At 32.0% G+C, this 24108-nt stretch overlaps 2 protein-coding genes across 2 annotated transcripts in view; one reads left to right on the forward strand and one right to left on the reverse strand.

Moving 5' to 3' along the window:
- LOC114325498 (suppressor of lurcher protein 1) overlaps positions 1-24108 on the reverse strand; it is a 933155-nt gene that overhangs the window by 238200 nt on the left and 670847 nt on the right. The gene's annotated exons all lie outside the window — the stretch shown is intronic.
- Positions 460-23453, forward strand: LOC114325499 (C-type lectin mannose-binding isoform-like). Its single transcript, XM_028273558.2, has 4 exons — positions 460-537; positions 9419-9471; positions 16505-16613; positions 23089-23453. The coding sequence occupies exons 1-4, from the start codon at positions 474-476 to the stop codon at positions 23352-23354; spliced, it is 492 nt and encodes a 163-aa protein (XP_028129359.1). The 5' UTR covers positions 460-473; the 3' UTR covers positions 23355-23453.

Genomic DNA, 24108 nt, shown 5'->3' on the forward strand with positions numbered 1-24108 from the left:
TTTACTATGGCTATGATATTCAACCTTAAAATGTTCCTCTCTGTTACGTTGTTCAAAGATATGCAATAGGCTAGTAGGCAACTGCGAGACTTGCAAGACTCTTGCTACAAGACCAAGACCAAGACCAAGACCGGGAGCCCAAAACCAAGACCAAAACCAAGACTAGGTGTACTGGCGCAAGACCAAGACCAAGACTGTCTAAGTCTCGTCTTGGTCTTGTATTGGGTAACACTAGTAATTAGTGGTTAAATAAGTCTAGATCTGGGTGATTAAAATCGATATTTACCTAAAATATCAATCTTTTTAATTCAACTCGACAGCTTTTCGGCACTTCACGTCAACTGCTTTGCAAATATGCCAATTTACATATTTTGCTGATATCGTTAACTAAAATTTTAAAATAATTTAACATTTTAATAGATTTCTTACTATATAAATACCTTTTCGACATAGATCTAAATAATTTACACACAATGTTGAGTTTTGCAACTTTATTGTTTCTTTTTACTTCGATTTTGGTCTCTGAATCACAAGGAGGTAAGATCTCATCCTATATTACACATAAACACATACACAAGCAAGGTTATATATCATTTATTTTCCTATTATTGGCCGTATTTGGTTGGTTATTTCTTCAGTATTTCTGATCAATTTGCTCATGAGAATTATGAATAGTAGCGGCCTAAGACTGTCTTTTTGTTTGGTAGCTCTTTCCCAATTAAAATTCTTCAGATATTTCTCCTGTTAAATTATGTACCCGTCCTTTTACTACACAATTATTTTTATCAGTGTAATTTTGGTACCTTTATTTTCTGCAAGCATTACCATATAATGTTTCTTTCTATAGAGTCGACCCCTAATCTTAGATCTACGAATACTAGAAAGAGCTTTCCCCCTGAGTGAATACTTTTTTTATTATATTTTTATAGTCCAGTCACTGGAGGTGAATATGAGCTATTACCTCCGATTTCGTTGAACCTCCATAGATTTGCATGAAAATTGGTGAGTGGTTAGAGGATATCTCAAGGAACAAACGTGACATAGTGCCAACTTGCGCTTTTATCCTGGGGGTGGATGCCACCCCTTCTTGGGGGTGAAAATTATTTTATTGAAAATAACCCCATAATTCGATAGAGGGACAAATTCTAAGCAAAATTTGTTATATAAAGTTATTAAAATAAATCAAAACTTTCTGAGTTATTGAAGATCAAATATTTTAATTTTTCTTGAGAAAAATGCATGTTTTTTAACGATTTTTCATCAATAACTCAAAAACTATAAGTTTTTGAAAAAAGTTAATATTACCAAAATTGAAGCTAATAAAAAATGAAATAAATCCTTTACTAGAAAAACCTTTTAGTGTTAATTAAAAGTGAGTTATAGGTAATTGAATATAATATATTTTTTTCAGTGAGTAAAAAAATCTAAGTATTCAAGCTGAAATAACGGGAAGATGATGCATTTTATAACATAAACTTATTTAACATTTGTCAAAGTACTTAAAATTATCTATTAAACGAGCCCCCGAACATGTTCATAGCATTAAAATTTATGCACCAAAACTTTTTCAAAATTTATTTTTTAAGAATTTTTCCAAAAAATGTTATTGTTTTTTTCATAACTCCGTTTGTTTTTAAGATATCAGGTTTATCTAAAAACCGTTTGGAAGTTATTTCCAAGGGCTATGTAACCACGTTGAATTTAATCTTTTAGACCCCTCACTTTTTTAAAAATAAAAGGTTAAATGGCCACGGTTGCATAGTTTTCACAACAAAATTTAGGATTTAAACGTTTCTATCTCGGTTATTTATTACTCTATGAAAATAGTAAAACAGGTAAAATATTTGGCACGGAACAAACTAAAATTTAGGTATTTATCATTTTTAAGTATATTGAGTATTTTTTAGTCCGTTCTTTAACGGTAAAATATTGCAAAACCTCTAAATTTTAAAGAACCGCTTGGATTGACATGAAATTTGGCATACACATAGCTAACAAGTCAAAGAAAAAAAGTGATATTGTGCCGATATGTGCTTTTGCCCTGGGGGTGGTTTTCACCCCCTCTTGGGGGTAAGAAAATATTCATCCAAAGGAAGTCAGGAAATGGATAAACTGGCTAATTTTAAGTAACTTTGGTTCTATAGAGTTTTTTCACTAAGTCAATACTTTTCGAGTTATTTGGCAGTGAATATGTTCATTTTTTCAACAAAATAACCACGCTTTTAGACGGTTTTTCGCAAATAACTCAAATAGTAAGGATTTTGTCGAAAAAACATTCTTAGCAAAAATATAGCCTATAAAAAATTTATTTTAAAAAATGGTATATATATCACGTCTCTACAGCTACTAGAAGCAGAGTTATAGCTAATGAAAAATAGGTTCATATTCGTCAAATTCCAAATGGAATAGTTTAACGTGAAATAACCAAAAATGAAGCACATTTCGGGAAAAACTCATTACAACTTATTTAAAGTATTTAAAAAAAGCTTAATTTTTGTTGTATAAAAAAATTTCTAGCATCAAAATTAAACAAGTTACGCTCAAAATAAAGTTAGTCCTAACGCGTACACCATTTTTTTTTACTTTTTTGTAGGCTATATTTTTGCTAAGAACATTTTTTTCGACAAAATACTTACTTTTTGAGTTATTTGCGAAAAACACGTCTAAAAATGTGTAGTCCTGTCGCCAGGGGGGGTACAACGGCCTCCTTAATTCAGATGGACTTACCCAAGTTTTTTTTATATATTTTGAATCGTAGAATACGAATTTTTTGGGTAACAGTTGATCCGGATGTCGATAAGATTGTTATAGACAAAGAACTTGAGGAATTACTTAACAGTGATTTCTCGCAAAACAAAACATATTTTTGTATTTTTTGGGTCATTTTAAGCAAAAAATATTCCTACAAGTTTTTTCGTAGAATGCATAGTTTTCGAGATAACCGCGGTTGAACTTTCAAAAAATGGAAAAATTGCAATTTGTGAACCCGAATAACTTTTGATTAAAAAATAAAGTAGCAATTCTGCTTACCGCATTTGAAAGTTTAAGTCAAATTATATCGGTTTTCATTATTTGCATTGCTAAAAATTAATTTTTTTATTGTTAAACTAATCTATAAACACATAGGTTTCCCGTGCCTAATACATGCGTTTTAACGCATGCTACGTAGAAATTGCCTCGCTTGCACTTGTAGCTACTCTACCTACTCGTTCGATTTTAAATGAGAAATCATAGAAAACATCACTCACATACTAGGTGTTTACTACAGTTTACAGCTTTGTTTAACAATAAAATAATAAATTTTTAGCAATGCAAATAATCAAAACCGATATAATTTGACTTAAACTTTCAAATGCGGTAAGCAGAATTGCCACTTTATTTTTTAATCAAAAGTTATTCGGGTTTAAAATTTACAATTTTTCGATTTTTTGAAAGTTCAACCGCGGTTATCTCGAAAACTATGCATTCTACGAAAAAACTTGTAGGAATATTTTTTGCTTAAAATGACCCAAAAAATACAAAAAGATGTTTTGTTTTGCGATAAATCGCTGTTATGTAATTCCTCAAGTTCTTTGTCTATACCAATCTTATCGACATCCGGATCAACTGTTACCCAAAAAATTCGTATTCTGCGGGTCAAAATATATAAAAAAAACTTGGGTAAGTCCATCTGAATTAAGGAGGCCGTTGTACCCCCCCTGGCGACAGGACTAGTGGTTATTTTGTTGAAAAATTAACATATTCACTCGCAAATAACTCGAAAAGTGTTGACTTGGCGAAAAAGCTCTATAAAACAAGTTACTTAAAATTAGTCAGTTTACCCATTTCCGGACTTATTTTGGACATATATTTTTCACCCCCAAGAGGGGGTGAAAGTTACCCCCAGGGCAAAAGCACACATCGGCACAATATCACATTTTTTCTTTGCCATGTAAGCTATACGTATGCCAAATTTCATGTTAATCCAAGCGGTTCTTTAAAATTTAGAGCAAAAACCGTGAAAGAATGGACTATTTGGAGTTGTTATCAAAAGAATATGAAAATTACAATAATATTAAAATTACAATTTTTTTAAATTACATCTTCTTTTTCAAAAATATGCATTCTAAACTGGTCAAAATTAATAAAATCATTACTTATGCTAACATAAAGAAGTAATTGTAAGGATTATTATAAATTTTAATTTTTGTGGAAATGGCGTATGTTTTACAAGAATAAAAAACCGCTAAACGCCGTAAAAATGAGTGGCGCATAAAATATTCCAGCTACAAAAGATCTGATATGAATGTTACGTGGCGCGAAAATGGATTTTCATTTGATGCAAAACAAAATTCTAGTTTTATTTTAAAAGATTTTTCCATAATATTTGCTAAATTTGAAGTAAACGCGCCACAAGAGTAACTTTGATACAGTTTGAATTTTTAAACTCTTTTGTGGCGCGTTTACTTCAAATTTAGCAAATATTATGGAAAAATCTTTTAAAATAAAACTAGAATTTTGTTTTGCATCAAATGAAAATCCATTTTCGCGCCACGTAACATTCATATCAGATCTTTTGTAGCTGGAATATTTTATGCGCCACTCATTTTTACGGCGTTTAGCGGTTTTTTATTCTTGTATCAGGAGTTTTTCAAAGTTATTTATAAATTAACTGTATGAAGTTGAATGCAATGTTCCTCTATTACACGTCAAGATTTATAATTGGTCACCTTTGTTGCATTATCTCCCAAATCATCTAGTGTCCATCGAATGTACACTAGATTTTTTTCTATTCGAAATAGATTGAAAAAAAAATATATTGAGATGGCCGATAAATGAAGTCTGATTGCCCGTTGCCAGATCAAATTTAGCGTCGTAACCACTACAACCCATAAATCATTTGGGGAATAATCGTTAATTGGATTATACTTTTGTATTTTAATAACTTCTCTAAACGGCTTAACCGATTTTGATCAGTAAACATAAGTTTGAAACGTATTGACCAGTAGTATCTGATGGATCTAAGGTCAAGTATGATAACTGAAGCTATTAGGTACAGGAATTATTTAGCTTTCGAAACCGTTTTTCCCACAGAAAATAGATTTTATCATATTTATGAAGCCTATAACCTAAAAATTTGAATTTTCCCGGATATGAGGTATACATCGTTAGATTCGTCTTGAGTCCTTATACAAACGCTAAGTTATTGGCACAGTTCGTACCTACGTTGAAATGTTGAGTAATTATCGAAAAACCAAAATTTTCAAAGTTTAGTTTTTCAGTTTTTCGGCTATACTGAGCCGTGTGTACGTCTGATCCTGACGGCTTGGACACCATTTGAAAGCTTAAGTCAACACTATTGATTTGATATATTTGCGGTTCTCATGCCTCTTCTTGATCCGAATATATATACCCCCAAAAAATATGCCGTTTTGTACCTACAAAGTCCTATAGCTGGCTTATGGGTGGTCAAAAGTCACAAACTACACCGGTTCTAAATCGGCCCTGACCCCCTCTTTAAATACAGAGAAAAAATATCAAATCGGTTTAACTTTCAAATACACATACATACATATCCACAAACATTTTCCCTTTTTTAAATTAAAATTGAGTCACATTTCTAAGCTCTATAACTTTTGAATGGTATAACCGATTTTCAAAATTAGACATGCGTTGGAAGGGTAATGATCAGTTCTATTAGAAACCGCAAAGGTTGGACTTAAATTTTCGAAGTTTTTGGGAGTTTTGGGGACCAGAACGAAAAACAGACCCTAAATAGGAAGGGCCGTAAAATCGACACCCTTGGACCAAAATGGATGGTTGACATATGAATGGGTGAGTCTTTTTCTGAACTTGAAGATGGGAGTTGGCACAATTTTCAATTCAGTCAGATTTAGAAAATTGAAAATTTCGTGTATATAATAGTGTCGCGTGTAGGGGGGTGTATTTCTGCGCCACTGGCGAGAACTGCCGTTATCTGGTAATCTTTCCGATATAAAACTAACAGCTTCGATAACTAATAAATCGAAAACTATTAATTTTATCAAAAAAATGTATAATGAACATTTTTTGTTTATAATTAATATTTTTACCAGCATTTGCGGTCAAAATATAAAAAAAAATTTCCACCCTCGAGAAGAGGTGGCAACTACCCCCTTGATAAAAGCATCTTTCGGCATCATATAGATTTTGATCCTTGGACTATCCACTACTTATTGTCAAATTTTTAAACAAATCTATCCATTCTGTAAAAATTGCGAAGTGAAAAATTTCAGTTCCTGGACTAATTATACCTTTGGAGCTCTATAATTTCTGAACGGCTTACCTGATGTTGATCACTAAACATGAATTTGAAACGTATTGACAAGTAGTATCCAAGATCGAGTATAATAACTGAACGTATTACAGGAGTTATTGAGCTTGAAAAACCGTTTTTCCCATAAGAAATAGATTTGATCATACTTATGAACCCTATAACTTAAAAATTCGAATTTTCCCAGATATAAAGTATACACCGTTAGACGCGTCCTGAGTCTTTCTACAAACGCTCAGTTATTGGCGCAATTCGTAGGTTGAAATTTTGAGTAATTGTCGAAAAACCAAAATTTTCAAAGTTTAATTTTTCAGTTTTTTGGCTATGGTGAGCAGTGCGTATGTCTCAGCTTGATCGCTTAAGGGCCATTTGAAAGCTTAACTCAACCCTATTAATTTGGTGTATTTGCGGTTTTCCTGTCTTTTCTTGAACCTAAGATATATACGCCCAAAAAATATGCTATTTTGTATCTACTTAGTCCTCTAGCTAACTTACGGGTAGTCAGAAGTCAAAAATTAGACCGGTTCTGAATCGGCCCTCACACTCTCTTGAAACACAGAAAAAAAAATTCAGATCGGTTTAACTTTTCCACACACATACATACATACAAACATACATATCCACAAACATTTTCCATTTTTTAAATAAAAATTGAGTCATATTTCTGAGCTCGATAACTTTTGGATGGTACAACCGATTTTCAAAATTAAACATGCGTTGGAAAGGTAGTGATCTATGCTATCAGAAGCCGCAAAGGTCGGGTTTAAATTTTTGAAATTTTTGGGAATTTTGGGGACGAGAACGAAAAACAGGCTTTAAATGGGAAGGGCCGTAAATTCCACACCCTTGGACCAAAATGGAGAAGTAACATATGGATGGACGAGTCTTTTCGTAAACTTTAAGATGGGATGTGGCCCAATTTTCCATTCAGTCAGGTTTAGAAAATCGAAAATTTCCTGTATATATAGTGTCGCTTGTAGGGGTGTTGTGCGCCACTGGTGAGAACTGCCGTTCTCTGTGGATTTTTACTTTCTAAAAAATTCGAAAGGGTTCTTTTATTTTCATCATAACTTGCTTAATTTTGACGCTATTAACTTGTTCTAAAGCTCATTTAATAGGTATTTTGAAGTACGTTGACAAATAATTAGCAGGTATATTTTATACATTGCATCGTTTTCCCGTTATTTAAGCTTGAATACTTAGATTTGAGTACTCGTCGAAAAAAACACACATTCAATTGCCAATAACTCACTTTGAACTAACATTAGTTTAGTTTTTTAAGTGAGGAATGTATTCAGTTTTTTATTATCATCAATTTCAGTAATAATAACTATTTTGTAGAAGCTTAGAGTTTTTGAGTTATACGTGAAAAACCGATTTAAAACATGCATTTTTTTTACGAAAAAATAAAACTTTTGGTCTTTAATAACTCAAAAAGTGTTGATTTATATTATTAACTTGATATAACAAATTTTACTTATAATTTGTCCCTCTATCGATGTATGGTATTATTTTTAATAAAATAATTTTCACCCCCGAGAAGGGGTGGCATCCACCCTCAGGGTAAAAGCGCAAGTTGGCATTATATCACCTTTGTTCCTTGAGGTATCCTCTAATTACTCACCAATTTTCATTAAAAACGATGGAGGTTCAACGAAATCGGAGGTGAATCCCTTCAGTGACTCCACTATTAATGGTGTATATGTTATCGTTTGTCTGTCTTTCTGGTCTAAACGCGGCTTGTTCTTCTCCCAGTTCTTTTTCTTCTTCTTGTCTTAGACTCTTCTTTATTGTGTTCGTGTTTTAAGACATACCAATGACAAATATATTACTCTATAACTTTTGCAGTTGATTTGTACTTTCTTTTGTTATATTGGAGCTACAAGGTTACATTGCCAGCTTTTGGGATTTGTTGCTATTTCAATGCCTCTTTTTATATTTTCCATAGCCAGTTTATTCCGTCTTATTTCATGTATTTTACCATTTTCAGGCCTCTATCATCATCTCCTCGAGCTCTACCTGTTTTTATGTTTGATAATTCCTGTATTACTTCTTCTCTACTTATTTGCTCTATTTCTTTGTTCCTGTCACTTTAATATATTTCATTTTGAACGTCTATTGTTTTCTTTTTAAATTTATTTTCGTAGTATTCTTTGGATGTTTTGACAATCTGCTCTTTATTTTTCTGGGTTTGGCTTGTTCTATCCAGTAATGCTGTTTTTATTTTTTTTTACTAAACTTTAACTTTATAGTTACATAGAGTCGGAAAAATGAAAGAATACATTAAAAAAACTTAAATTCAGTATTTAAAACGTAAGTATATTTAAGGTAAAAATATATACCACAGCTTTGACCAACTAATATTGTTTATAATTAATGTTTTTAATTTTAATTTTAAATTAATCACTTTGACATTTATGTCAAATTTCCAGTAAACGTTTACAAACTTGTCACTACTGGCGTTCGCGAATTTGTAAATATCCCCTCTACGTACGAGCTCACAGCGTATAAGGCTTTTCATTCACAGTCATTTGTTTCGAGCTTCTGTCATGTGTCACATAATATTAATATATCTACGTCATACGTTATTGATATAACCATAATGATACAAACCAAAGACGTATGACGTAGATATATTAATATTATGTGACAAATGACAGAAACTCGAAACAAATGACAATCGATGAAAAGCCCTATTCTTTAATTTGTCCCACTGTGTATAGTTATATAATAGTTTTTCTGTACTTTTTCTCCAAACTCTTCCCATGTCCCATGTCATTGTTTTTGATTGTCTTATGATGTTTTTCGCTTATCGTGTGAGCCTTTTATATCCTTCCTTATCTTCTAGCTCGATTTCAATGTATTTTTTCATGCTGTTTTTCTTCTTTACTGCTGTTTTAACTTCATTTTCCACCATCTCGTCCTTTTATGGTTAAAACTAATTAGTAAAACTGTTAGATTAACTAATAATAGCAACGCGAATAAAGTCAATAGGGCTTTTCATATATTCACGGATTATATGACATGGTATGACAGAAGCTCGAAACAAATGACTGTTAATGAAAAGCCCTATTAACACGCTTCTCTGAATAAAATAATGACATTAACATTTTTCTTAATTTTTAGACACATGTCCTGCACAAAGTCCAAAAAATGTTTATTATTTAGGAGACAAACAGGTACAGTATAAATTATTGTTTTGTTTAAATTTTTTTAATCTTCTAGTCAAGTGTGTTTTTTTTAATTTTCCAATGAATATTTTTGAAAACCTTGGTAACTTAGTTCCAAAGGGTGGTAAGGTATTTTTAAATTCACCTGGCCAGTAAATGACCGTTTGGACCGTTCCTTTTTAAAATTCACCTAGCCAGTAAATGGCCGTTTGGATTTAGGTTCCTTTTACCCTCTACTTCACCTACTTCATTAGAATTGGTGCGGACGAGGTGATATTATCAGATAGTGGAGATCAGAAGATTTAAAACTTGCTATTAAGGCACAGATCTTGGAAGCCTGGCATGTAGTCCAGAGAAATAAGATTTTTCTCGTGACACATGCCCCTCCAGGCCGAAACCAAATTTTTTGAGTAGTATGGACATCTATATTAATAATCTTTATGTTTCCTGCAGCCGATTTTGATGATATACATAGTTATAAACAAATGAAGATCAAAAAACGATAAATTTTCGCTTTTTTCGTGTATAACCAAAAAGTTAAGTATTTTAAACAAAGAGAGTAAGAAACCCATAAATCGTCTAAAAACTTTCAATATGGCATTCGCAGAATACGTCTATCCTTATTGGTTTCTTAGAAAATTGCAAAATAAATCATAAATTTTGAGTTTTTTTAAATATTCATAACTTATGTAAAAATTAACTTAGAACCTTCTTGTTACACGAATTGCTGAGACTTCTGGTGCTTAAATTATATTTTAAATTTCAAAGCCATTGGTCAAATAGTTTAAAAGTTATTTAATTTGTTTATTCCAAATTCATTTATTTTGCAACACTATAAGTCAGAATATTGTGAGGTTATAATAAGACTTCTGACAGTTTATGGAAGAAGAACATCTATACTATTGACTTAATTAAAAGAAAAATGACAAAAAGTAACATTAAACAGTGCAAAATTATTTTGCAAAAACACGTCGATATTTTGCTTACTTATAATCAATTAGAATAACTTTTTAACCGTTACCCGTAGAAAAATTATTTTTTCATATTTGGAAAGACTGAATTTTTATACACATTTAGAAAGAAAAACAATTGTCCTAGGACAATTAGGGACGAAGTTAGTCCCCCCTTTTTTTAATTCACATGTTTTTGCAAAATAATTTTGCAGTATTTAGAATTATTTTTTGTCATTTTTTTTTAATTAAATAAATGCTATAAATCTTCTTCTTTCATAAACTATCCAAAGTATTAGTGTAACTTCATCATTTTCTGACTAATAGCGTTGCAAAAAAAATTAATTTGGGATAAACAAATTAAATACCTTGTAAACTATTTGACCAATTGCTTTGAAATTTAGGGTATGATTTAAGCACCAGAAGTCTCAGCATTCCGTATAATAAGAACGTTCTAAGTTAATTTTTACATAAGTTCTGAATATTTATAAAAACTCATTATGATTTTTTTGCCATTTTCTAAGCAACCAATAAGGATAGACATAGTCAGCGAAAGCCATATTGAAGTTTTTTATACGATTTATTAGTTTCTTACTCTGAAATTTGTTTAAAATACTTAACTTTTTGGTTATAGACGAAAAAAGCGAAAATTTACCGTTTTTTGATCTTCATTTATTTCTAACTATGTATATCATCAAAATCGGCTGCAGGAAACATATAGCTTAATAATATAGCTGTCCATACTACTCAAAAATTTGGTTTCCGTCTGGAGGGGGTTGTGTCACCAACAGGATATCTTTTTTCCTTATTTCTCTGAATTAATAACGAATAGCAAATATCAACATCTAAACTACGACAAATTAAAGACACAGTTAGAGGGAATAAACCGAATGTAGTTAATCGATTACGATTAGGCCATACCAAAATGGTGCACTGAAACCTATTTTAAAAAATTAACCCACCAATATGCGAGCCCAGTAATACAGCCCAGACTGTATGCCCGCCCCTGTTAGGTAAATTATTCCGATTCGACTTTTTTGCACAGACTTACTCAAAAGGAGGTAATTATGACAAATCCACAGGGTGCTAGGCGATACTGCGGTCAAAAAATTTCAAATATTTTTTTTAAACAAATTCAAAAAATAATTTGTTTTATTTCCCACAATTTTTTTAGATTCTTTGGGTCATTCTGAACAAAAAAGGTCCCTAGTGATTTTTCTCTAAAATTAATTATTTTTGTCGAGTTATATGTGATTTAAAATTTGAAAAACGCGATTATGGCCATTTTCAAAGCCTAATAACTCGGTTAAAAATGATCATTATGAAAGTCAAAAAGTGGTCAAATCAAAGCTTAAATCCCTCCTATAAGATCCTGAAGAAATTTTTGTCATTATTCTATTACAAAGTTGTTATTTTTTATTATTATCAATGAGCGCTAAGCGCGTATTGAAGCGTGAGTGAGAGGGATGCACCATTGAACGGCCTGGCCGGTACATCTTTTTCAAAACAAAATTGTTTAAACAATTTTCCAACGGCGGGACCGCCTGACGCCCTGTGGATATTTTACTCTTTTTGAGGACCTCTTTTTGAGTAAATTTGTGCAAAAAAAAAACAAATTGGAACAATTTACCTAACGGGGCGAGCCTTCAGCCTGGACTAATATAACTTTAACAGTAAAACATATTATGTAACAAATTCAACTAAAAACAATCTCATTTTACAATAAATTCAATTCAATTCATTTATAAGATTATAAGCCATACAATGAAATAAACCATAAGAATTAATTTTTTGTTCGTTGTCACTAATAGTATAGGCCTGGATCCCCCGTACAAAAAAAAGTTGATTAATAGCAAGCTGAAAATTTGTTAATAGCTTAACGGTATCTAGTCAGGCAAACTTTGATGTATGGAAACATTGGAACAGAGGAAGTTTTAAGTGTGGAATAGGTTAAAAACATCAGACTACGAAAACCCCTGTATTTTGTAGGACTATGTGTATCTTCGAATTGATTTTTTATCATTTCATTAAACTCTCATGCAAAAATCAAACTGATATTTATCACCAACTGGGCATTTTAATAAGTCAACACGAAGAACATGTCAAGTGACAAGAATTATATTAGTGATAAATAGCAGTCTGATTTTTGCATGATAGTTTAATGAAACGTTAACAAATCAATTGGAAGTTTTGTCCGACAACATACATGGGGCGTTTTCGTAATCTAACGTTCTAAATTTTCAACCTGTTTCACAATTGAAACTTCCGTTGTTCCAGTGTTCCCGTACCGTAAAATGGGGTGTAGTTGACCGCTGGGGTGAATTTGACTGAAAAGTTCGAAAATGATTCCAACATGCTTATTTTTTTTGGTTATTGATATTAGTAAATTTTATGCTAATTCTGTTCATTGTAAATGTATGTTGAACATATTTTATGTAAACATTAAGAGTTTTTTTTCTTGTAAATACCAAAAACGCGGCCTCGAAATTATTAACTTAATTTGTAAGAAAATGAATATTCTTAAACTTTGTTATAAAAATCATTATACTAAAAATATTATTGGCAACTTTTGGTAATATTTCAACGAATCATTAACTGTAGATAAAAATACCAGTTACTAATTTTGAATGAATTTTTAAGTTTCGTTACAATCTTCAAATTTGTCAACTTATGCACTTTTCGCTTAAATTTGGGGCGAAGTTGACCGCCATAGTGAAGATGTCCATCAGGTCAAAACTTGCAGGACCTACATTGAATCGACGCTGATTTATAGAATTCGTATTTTGAAATGCGGACGGGAGCTGACCCGTAAAATATATATTTTTAAAAATAATTACCTACTTATCGACAACAAATTTGTAAAATGCCGAGGGTGTATAAGCATAAGGATAAGAAGATCATGAACTTGCAGACATTCAAAGTAATATTGCTGAGGAGACAGAATATTTTCACATTAATAATAAAGAATATAGAAACAAATTCATGGGTTGTAATGGAATATCAAACTAAGAAGAATATTAAACGGGATTCGAGTTTGAACCTTTGTACCGTTAACATCGTATAGAAGACGAGCTAAGTACCCAGTTATCAAAAAGCAATTAGCAGAAAATGTGTCGTTTCAACAAGTAAATATAAATAATAAAAGTTTATTTATATATACCTAAGTTAAGTTTTTGTGAAAGTGGTACATACAAAAAAGCAGTAAGTGATATACGGTATATTATATACACGTAAATTTTTTAAATAGTAAATGTTTTATTGTATTATAATGTACAATGACCGTATATGTATACCAGTAACATTTTAAACACATTTTCAATTTTATTGCGATTTATACTGACAAAACTGGATTCCGTTCCCAATAGGGGACAGGGCCGCACTCACTCTTGCGGGTGATACCAGTTCTTCTAAAATGATCTCCACCGAAGCAAGCATGGATCAACAATCTCAACAAAACCAAATTTCACCGAAAAGATACTCAGCAGTGACAAATCAATTTAAATTCCCTTCAAGACAGCTAGCACTAGTCTTCAGTGCCATCGAAAATACTCCACTTCATGACTACCTAATCCCTCTCGGTAACATTGTTCAACCTAAAAATATCATTTTTGCCTCCCGCCTTTCCAACAACCGAGTTTGCATGTACCTTGCGAACAAAAATATCCTAGATGAGTTTTTAGATAACCATGGCCAAATCACTTTCCGAGGAGAACTTTTAAAGGCTAGACGACTTATAACACCTGCCTAAAGAATTGTTATGTCACAGGTATGCCCGTCCATTCCACACCATGTTCTTGAAAAAGAACTGCAAAAAATCGGTCTACATTTTGTATCTCCCATAACATTTCTAAAAATCGGCGCAAATCTTCCCGAGTACAGCCATATCCTAAGCTTTCGACGGCAAGTATATCTTAGCCCTCACAATTTAACCATCCCAAGCGCCATAACAATAGCATTCGAAAACACAAACTACACAATATTCTTTTCTCAAGATGGAAACGTTTGCTTCAAATGCAAAACACCAGGACACGTGGCAGCAGCCTGCACCGAACCTACAAATATATCTGCGACACAACAAACTCCACTAAGCACTATAACTTCAAATACTACAACTGTAGCCGATTCGGCTGCAGAAACAGCAACAGCATCAATTCCTACGCAAACCCTTACCAATACGACTAACCAACCTGAAACGTCCCAATCTAATCAAACTCTAACCACATTATCACACCAAAGCACCTTTTCACAACATACTGAGTCAAAATTACCAAATCTAAATACAGAAGTGACCGAAAACAAAGAAACTCATTTAAAATGCTCTATAAGTGAAGTCGCCTCTCCAGAAACCGACATTACACTTCAAGAAAACCCATTTGTAGTACAAAACCTACAGCAACTCGAAAGAAGCCAAAGACATCTAAACTTGAAGAAACAACGCATTCCAATGTATCCATTTTTGGCATGATATATCCTGCCAAAACCTTCAATTAGTCCTCCTCCTAGAGAGCATAGCTGGCTTATCGAACCCCATAATCTCAATCAATGACTACACTTCTGATTTGAGAGGTCTCAGTGACATGTTAAAGAAGATCCGTCCCTACTTAAAAGAAAGATAAATAAAAACAAGGCTGACCAACTTGAATAAAAAAATACTTGCTCGTCTTGGAGAGGTGAGCTCCGGATTAGAAAGTGATACATCACAGTCATCATAGATTAGCAGCTTATATTCTCCTTTTTTACTTGCAACGAACTATTTGCTCTGTATCGCGCCCTGAAACATGCAAACCTGTCAAATATTTCTGTTTCTCACCGACTCACCCAACTCTCTCCTTGCAATGCAGCACCTGTATCCTAAAAGTCCTTTAGAGAAACTAATAAAAACTGAACTACAAATTGCACAAGAAAACAACACGACTCCGAAATTTATATGGATCCCATCACATATTATAGGAATTATCGGCAAGGAAGAGGCAGACAGAAGTTTCTCGTAATGCAGCATTAAGTGCGGAATTCTGAATTAGTGTGCGAGTGTGTATGTAATGATCTCAAAACGTTTTTCTTTTAACAAAAAGTGACTGGTCAGTGGCAACGCGAATGGTTTCTGTCGAAATCTAATTTAAGATCAGTAAAACCAGACACACAACAGTGGAAAACAAGTGCTAGTTCTCGGTTTATTCAAACGGTTCTAACGCGCCTACGTATAGAACACTCTACCAGCTTTATCAGGAGAAAACTGTCCAGTAAAAGACTTACTACCTAATCTAAATCAATATTTTTGTACCAAATCTAGCTATTTGTTATTTGTTAAAAATCATTGTTAACCTTTGTTTATCAAGTAATGCCGCTAATAACCTGTTGGTGGATGCGGTAAACTTACTTTAATAATAAAAAAAAAAAGAATATTAAACATTTTGTAGGACAAATTTCAGCGATTAAAGATGATGAAGCTAATGTTAAGTTCCTAAAACTCTCAAAATTGGGAAAATTTATATGGCCTGATATTCTTGACGAAGAAAATGTTCCTCTAGGTAACATAAAAAAGTATTAAATGCGCCAAAAATTTGCCGAAGGGGTGAACTGTGTTTTGTTTTGGACTTCATATAATTTTAAATAAGTAACTTTCTTTATGCAATAAAAAGTTGATTAAAATGTTTATTATAATTTAAAATATTTTTAGTGTGTTTATCTTCACCCCAGTTAACTAAAAATCATTTTTATTAAGTAAAACCATAGACCGTTCGGGGTGAAGTTGACCAAATAAGCAATTTATTTTTTCCAAGTTTGGTTTTTTAAAATACCCGTTGTTTTTTTACTAAAATTAAAGTTAAGACTTATACACATATTATGCAAAAATATATGATACATTTTATTTTGATATCTAGAAAATATCTTTAGTTGAAGTTGAAAAACGGTCAACTACACCCCATTTTACGGTACATAAAAGTTTGTTTGACTAGACACTGTTAAGCTATTAAAAATTTTCAGCTTGCAATTAATTAACTTTTTTTTTGGTACGCGGGACCCACGCCTAGTAGGTACCATGTTGTAAAAATAAATTCTTTCTAACCATGTAACATACATCCTATTTTTAGGTAACTTGGTCTGACGCTATTATAGCATGTCAAGCCGTTGGAATGTCATTAGTAAGTATCCAGAGTCAAGCTAAGCAGGATGAAATCATTAATTATTTGGAAGTCAGAAGTAAGTTTTTTGTAACATCCCGTTTATTTAAAATCTGTAATAATGATTACAATAAGTAAATTGTTTAAACATTAAAAGAGACCTGCAGGAGACTGTCCAGTGACAAAAACCTATGAAATCATAATTTTAGTACTTAAAATTATTTATGACTTTAATAAATTAAACCCTCCAAATAAAACTCTAGTAAATAAAATATTTTTTAAAATTTAAAATCTTGTTGGTAGATCGCTTGGAGTGTGGCGCTTTAGCCTTCTGTTTGCCTGGGGTCTCATTAGGTTCTTCGCTAGCCTGTTGGGATGGTTTTGTAATTGTATGTCGTATTTTTGGGCGTAACTGGCAATTTCTTCTTTGATAGTCTTTATTTGAAGATCACGATTGATGTATTCATTGGGCATGTACCACGGTGCATTGGTGATAATGCGGATGGTTTTCGATTGGAATCTCTCCAGGATGTCGATATTGGATCTCGACGTAGATCCCCAAAGTTGGATACCATAGCTCCATATTGGCTTAATTACTGCCTTGTGTACTAAAATTTTATTGTACCAACAAAGTTGTGACCTTTTCCCTATCAGCCAGTACATTTTATTGAGTTTCAGACCCAACTGTTTTCTTTTTGTGAATATGTGTTTCTTCCACGTTAATCTGCGGTCCAAGTGCATACCTAGGTATTTTACATCATCCCTTTGTTGTAGTCCTTGATTTTAATGAGGTTGGGCACGTATCTTTTTGATTAGTGAACGTTACATGTATTGAATTGCTTTTGTTACCTTTAATTCGCCATATTTGTAACCAGATCTTTATTCTATCGAAATTTCTAGGCGATATACGGGTTTGAGTGAGCTGCAATGATTGCTGTGTCATCTGCATATGTGGCTGTGATAATATTTGGCTTGTAGCAAGATCTGCTGTGTAGAGTAGGTAGAGAACTGGTCCAAGGACACTACGCTGAGGTACTTTAGCCTTGATTGGATATAAGTTAGTGCACTGATCTTTTACTTTTACAAGGAAATGGCGGTCGGAGAGGTAGGACTTGAGGATTAGAAATTAGTTGAGAGGAAGGACTTTTCTTATTTTGTACAGCAGGCCAGTGTGCCAAACTTTATCAAAAGCCTGCGAGACATCCAAAAAGGCTGCAGAGTAGTATTGCTTCTCTTCTAAGGCTTTGTTTATTGTACTGCAGACTCGGTGAATCTGCTTGGTGGTAGCATGTTGTTATCTAAATCCAAACTGGTGGTTGGGTATTACTGCTATTCCACGAAGATTGGCTGTAATCTGTCTAGTAAGAGTTTTTCAAAAACTTCTTTGACATCATTGAAAGTAGACTGCTAGGTATATAGTACTTAAATTCTTCTACAGGCTTGCCTGATTTGGGTATTAAACTGGTTTGTGCCATTTTTCACAAAAGAGGATAGTAACCAGTTCTTAAGATTACGTTAAAAATCTGTGTCAAATATTGCAGTCCTTTCTTGGGAAGTTCTTTTAGAATTCTTGCAGTGATTAAGTCAAACCCTGGGGACTTTTTCAGTTTCAGATCTGTTTGGATTTTTTTGAAAACTTGTTTGGCTGTGAATTTCTCCAACGGTGCTTCTAGTTGGTATGGATATTCTAAATACAATTGAGTATTATATCTTCTGCATCAGGGTTGTTGTTTTGGGCATGTGGTTGGAACACTTCCTGCAGGTATTTGGCAAATACTGTAGCTTTTTCGTTGTTACTTTTCGTCGATCGTCTGTTACTGGCCCGGAGAGGCGGATTTGAGAGTTGTGGTCTATTATTATTTCGTGCTGCGTTTCATAGCGAGTATTCGGAGGTTTCCGTGGCAGATAGATTTGTAAATATTGTTTTATGTCGTTGTTTTTATTGTTATTTAAGAAAGTTCTTAGTCGTGACGTAGCTTGGTTTAATCTATTTTTATCCTGCGGTGCGCGGTTTCTTTGCCATACTTTCCTTAGTCTTCTTTTTCTGCGATTTTTTCTTTTATTTCCTGGGGTAAGTCTTTGTGTATGATTGCTTTTGGTTGTGTAGGTGTTAACTGCCAGCCAGCTTCCTGAATTATCCTATTTAATTGATCTACTACTTCGTCAATTTCGCCATCAGATTTTAGTGGGATGTCTAGATCCAGTCTTTCATCCAGGATAGCCCGGAATTTAATCTAATTGGTATATTTACTACTTAGATATAGTACATCAGAACAGATGTAAGTAAAATGGTAAAACTCAACTAGGAAATAGTTGTCCTGTATCTGTATACCATATATTACAAAAATGTCTGAAATACTTTATAAAAGGTATAATTGTTAAAATTCCTTAAAAGGGCTACATCACAAAACTAGTTTTCGAGCACATGACCGATCATCATCAGTTCCTAACTAAAATGCGTATAACCTGATAAGATAATGCAAAGTTTTTAAATTTTGACTAAGGTTTTAAGAAAAGTTATAGGTTATACTCACATGATCTAACATGCTAACTGCTAACTACCAAAATACAAAATTATATGGGTGAAAACCCTTTACAATTGATCCGTCATGGAAACATAGATAAAATATATGAACTTAAACATGGATGTACAAAATATTGCATTTCTGGAGTATAATACATGAAATATTTTGTGTATCCATGTTTAAGTTCACATATTTTATCTATGTTTCTATGACGGATCAATTATAAAGGGTTTTTACCCATATATTTTTGTATTTTGGTGGTTAGCATGTTAGATCACGTGAGTATAACCTATAACTTTTCTTAAAACCTTAGTCAAAATTTAAAAACTTTGCATTATCTATCAGGTTATACGCATTTTAGGTAATTACTGATGATGAGAGGTCATGCGATCGAAAACTAGTTCTGTGATGTAGCCCTTTTTAGGGACTTGCAATATGGTCATGGAATAGTTTCAACATCCATGTTTAATATCACATATTTTATCTATGTTTCCATGACGAATCAATTTTAAAAGGTTTTTACCCATATATTTTTATAATATTGTATTTTGGTGGTTAGCATGTTAGATCACGTGAGTATAACCTACAACTTTTCTTAAAACCGTAGTCAAAATTTTAAAAATTTTTCATTATCTTATCAGGTTATATTCATTTTAGGTAAGCACTGATGATGATCGGTCATCCAATCGAAAACTAGTTCTGTGATGTAGCCCTTTTTAGGGATTTTTAAAAATATATCTTTTATAAAGGGTTTAAGTCGTTTTTTCTATTACGTGGTATACAGCCAACTACAGAAAAACTTTTTCCTTGTGGATTTTTGAAATGTTTTTTATTTAAAAACTTAAAAGGCCTTGAAGGTTAAGGGCTAAACATACAAATAATATAATACAATAATAGGTTTGTTCCCACTCGATACAAAACCGTTCTTGAATCGTTACGCGCTTGCGCAATAACGAATATTTATGCGCAGTAACACATTGTTCGTTACTGCGCATACTCGGACCCGTTCAAGAACGGTTTTGTATTGAGTTGGAACAAACCTAATATAATACTATATATAGGGTGAGGCAGATAACTGGCCTATTAGAAATATCTCGAGAACTAAAGGCAACAGAATCATGAAAATTGGAATGAAGGGGTTTTGAAGGATGATCTGTTAAATCAAAATATTTTCATCTATTTGCTACTTCCGGTTATACTGGAAGTTGATTATAACTTCGCTATTTTAAATAGGACACCCTGTATATTTTTACATTTTTGGATTCTCTTCGATGTCTTCTTTCTTAAAATATGACGTTTTGTAATGTTATACAAGGTATTTTAAAAGATATTCACGTTTTTTTATTAATTTCGTAGCAATATTCACACCATGTAGAATTGTAATAGTTTGACATTAAAAACTCTGCTTTCGTTCAAGTGAATTTTAATATAGTCTACTATTGTTAAGAATCATTAGTATAGCTAATTTTGAAATTTTAGTATACAGGGTTGGTCAAAACTCGGAATGAATATTTTCAGAGTTTTCTTAAATGGAACACCCTTCATTTTAGTATTGTAATGAAATGACATTTCATGGTACTTTTTTATTTTATAAGTATTCCCTATACCTAATTGCTTTAATTTGTGAGTTATTGGTGATTCAAGCTAAACATTAATTGCAACAAAAAATACGCAAAATTTTATTAGGTTGGCCGTGAAAAAATTTGATCACAAATAAATTTTCAGAAATAAATACATATCAAATAAAATTAACATGAAATAAAACTCCCTAGTGTAGTTGGTATATTTAATAAAAATTCTAAAAAAAATTTAAAAATCCAAACGGATTACGTTCAAAACGTTTTCAGACTTATCAGTCCATCATCAGTGAACTCTCTGTCCTTGCTAAATAGCCACAATGCCAAACACTGGTCAAGATGTATGTTCTGACTACATGGTGAAATTTGTTAAACAATTTGGCTTACATTGGATGCCAACGGATTAGTACTAGGTACATGATCCTCTACTACATTAATTAAGAGATTTTTTTATTATGAATAGGTTTACATTGAACTACGTTTAGTCTGTCAATTGACAAAGCCAAATTGTTTAACAAATTTCACCATGTAGTTAGAACATACATCTTCACCAGTGTTTGGCATTGTGGCTATTTAGCAAGGACAGAGAGTTCACTGATGATGGACTGATAAGTTCGAAAACATTTTGAACGCAATCGGTTTGGATTTTTAAATTTTTTTTAGAATTTTTATTAAATATACCAACTACACTAGGGAGTTTTATTTCATATTAATTTTATTTAACTAGATGGTATACAGCCAACCTTCGGGTATTATCCCGTTTTATTTTTATTATCCCGTTTTATTTTTAAATACATATTAATCCAGACTGATCCTTAAAATGGCCAATAATGGTTTAGCTATCAAAATACCTACGTACCTAGTTAATATTGTTGGTGCGATTAACAATTAAGCACAAATTAAATCAGTTAGGTATAGGGAATGCTTAAGAAATAAAAAAGTACCATAAAACATCATTCCATTACAATACTAAAATACAGGGTGTTCCATTTAAGAAAACTCAGAAAATACTCATTCCGAGTTTCAACCAACCCTGTATACTAAAATTAAAAATTTAGCTATACTAATGATTCTTAACAATAGTAGACTATATTAAAATCACTTGAATGTAAGCAGAGTTTTTAATGTCAAACTACTACAATTCTACAGGATGTGAATGTTGCTACGAAATTAATAAAAAATCGTAATTATCTTTTAAAATACTTTGTATAACATTACAAAACCTCATATTTTAAGAAAGAATATATCGAAGAGAATCCATAAATGTAAAAATATACAGGGTGTCCCATTTAAAAAAACGAAGTTATAAGCAACTTCCGGTATGACCGGAAGTAGCAAATAGATGAAAATATTTTCATTTAATAGATCATCCTTCAAAACCCCTTCATTCCAATTTTCATGATTCTGTTGCCTTTAGTGCTCGAGATATTTCTAATAGGCCCTTTATTTGCCTCACCCTGTATTACAAAACTTGTATCAAGTGGGGTGGCTTCTTGTCCAATCATTCTCCTTGCCTACTAAATTGACTTACTATTGATAATTGTTATTCCGAAAATGTTTTGTGATGTGGTCCCTTTTAAAGATTTTAATAAAATATACCTTTTAAAAAGGGTATAATAAATTTTTTTTACAACCGTGTTAAAAAATGCAATTTTTAGCACTCCATACGAGCGTTAAAAATGCTACTTTAAGGCACTAGTGCTTTACAAAAATTTTAAGGCACTGCAGTTCGTATTGACCGTATATGCAATTTTGATGTAATGTCAAAAAATATAAAATTGGAATATCAGTCAAGTTCAAGTAAAAGTTTTTGTAGATATTGTCCTGTAAATACGTTTGTAGAAAACATATTGTATGGTATGCGTGTTAAAAAGTACATTTTTAAGGCACTCATGTGAATTGCAGAACTCGCTATCGCTCATTCTGCAAACTTTCACATGCGTGACTTAAACGTGTACTTTTAACACTTATATCATAAATAACTATTTTTAACTAAAAATAAATAAAATAAAATAAAATTAAATAAAATAAAATAAAATAAAATAAAATAAAATAAAATAAAATAAAATAAAATAAAATAAAATAATATAAAATAAAATAAAATAAAATAGAATTAAATGAAATTAAGTAAAACTAAATCATATTAAATAAAATATAATAAAATTAAATGAAATTAAGTAAAACTAAATCATATTAAATAAAATCGAATCAAATCTAATCGTACGGAATCGAATGGAATCCAATAATCTTGGATCAAATCGAATCGAATCGAATGGATTCGACTGGCATCGAATGGAATCGAATTATTTGAATCAGTATTCAATCATAAAAGAAGTATTCAGTTTTGTCGGCACTCCTCAAGTGCCACGCTCTCTTTTTATCTTGTTAAGCTGTGTTATGTTAAATAATTCTGAACAGCAGAATGACATTTACATTTTAAATTATATTTTAGAAGTAAATTACACTGGACTCGATAACTCCATATGGATCTCAGGAAATAGACGTCTGGATAAAGTTAAATGGTTTTGGTTAGCTGTAGAACCTATTATATACACTAATTTCCTTCCTGGTGAACCAAACAATTCTGGTGGGAATGAAGAATGTCTAACCGTAGTTTACTCCGGAAGGCCTGGTTGGAACGATATCGCATGTAGCAGCAAGTTTTATCCTTTATGCGAGAAAGAGATTTGTTGTGCTGGTTGTAATTGTTGTTCTTAATTTCATTCTTTTATGTAAATAATTATGTAATAATATAAATTACTTTTTGATATCGATGTAAGTAATAATAAGGGTATTAATAAATACAATTGTCCATTAGTCCAATTGTCGATTATTGTCCAAGTGTCCATTAACGAAAACATTTTGCGGATGTACTATAAGGTGACAATGGCTAGGGAGCGGATTTTATGCTAAATGCGAACTTTACTAAATTTTGCATATTTTTAAAGAACTATGCATATTTTGTGCCTATTTAAAAACATTTAAATCCAAAAAAAAATTTTTTTTGGACACAAAATTTAAATTTTTTTAATTCGACACAAAATATTTCCCTACACAGGCTGTCGTATCTATTAATTCGAGATCTACCTGAAGAGAGACGGCTCATTCAATGCCTTTTCATTTTTTTCTTAAGAAAATACCCGATCTTTACACAAAGTACTTATAATGCTGATTGTAGGATGTTAAAATGATGAAGGATGGTTTACCGGGAAATCCGAATTTTATTTACTTTTATTATATTTAGTACAATTTGTACCCCAATTTAGTAGGTAGGTGCCTATAATTCTGGTGATTCTTTTAAATCTCCGATTGTTAAAAGAGAATTTACACCTTTAACCATAGGTTTACTATTTTCTAACGAAAATTGAAATATTCATGCTTTAGATCAGATCCCGTCTTTAAAACTTTGGAGGAAATATGCGAAATTTTTAAAGAAAATTTTGAAATTGATTTTGGTGCAGAATTTTCGGCT

Source organism: Diabrotica virgifera, chromosome 4 (genome assembly GCF_917563875.1).
Source record: "Diabrotica virgifera virgifera chromosome 4, PGI_DIABVI_V3a".
NCBI classification, from domain to species: Eukaryota; Metazoa; Arthropoda; class Insecta; order Coleoptera; family Chrysomelidae; genus Diabrotica; species Diabrotica virgifera.

Bases quoted from the DNA above. Each gene is read 5' to 3' on its own strand.
- LOC114325499 (XM_028273558.2), top strand. From the start codon at position 474: ATGTTGAGTTTTGCAACTTTATTGTTTCTTTTTACTTCGATTTTGGTC. The intron at 538-9,418 runs GTAAGATCTCAT...CTTAATTTTTAG, and splicing joins GGTCTCTGAATCACAAGGAG to ACACATGTCCTGCACAAAGT. The intron at 9,472-16,504 runs GTACAGTATAAA...TCCTATTTTTAG, and splicing joins ATTATTTAGGAGACAAACAG to GTAACTTGGTCTGACGCTAT.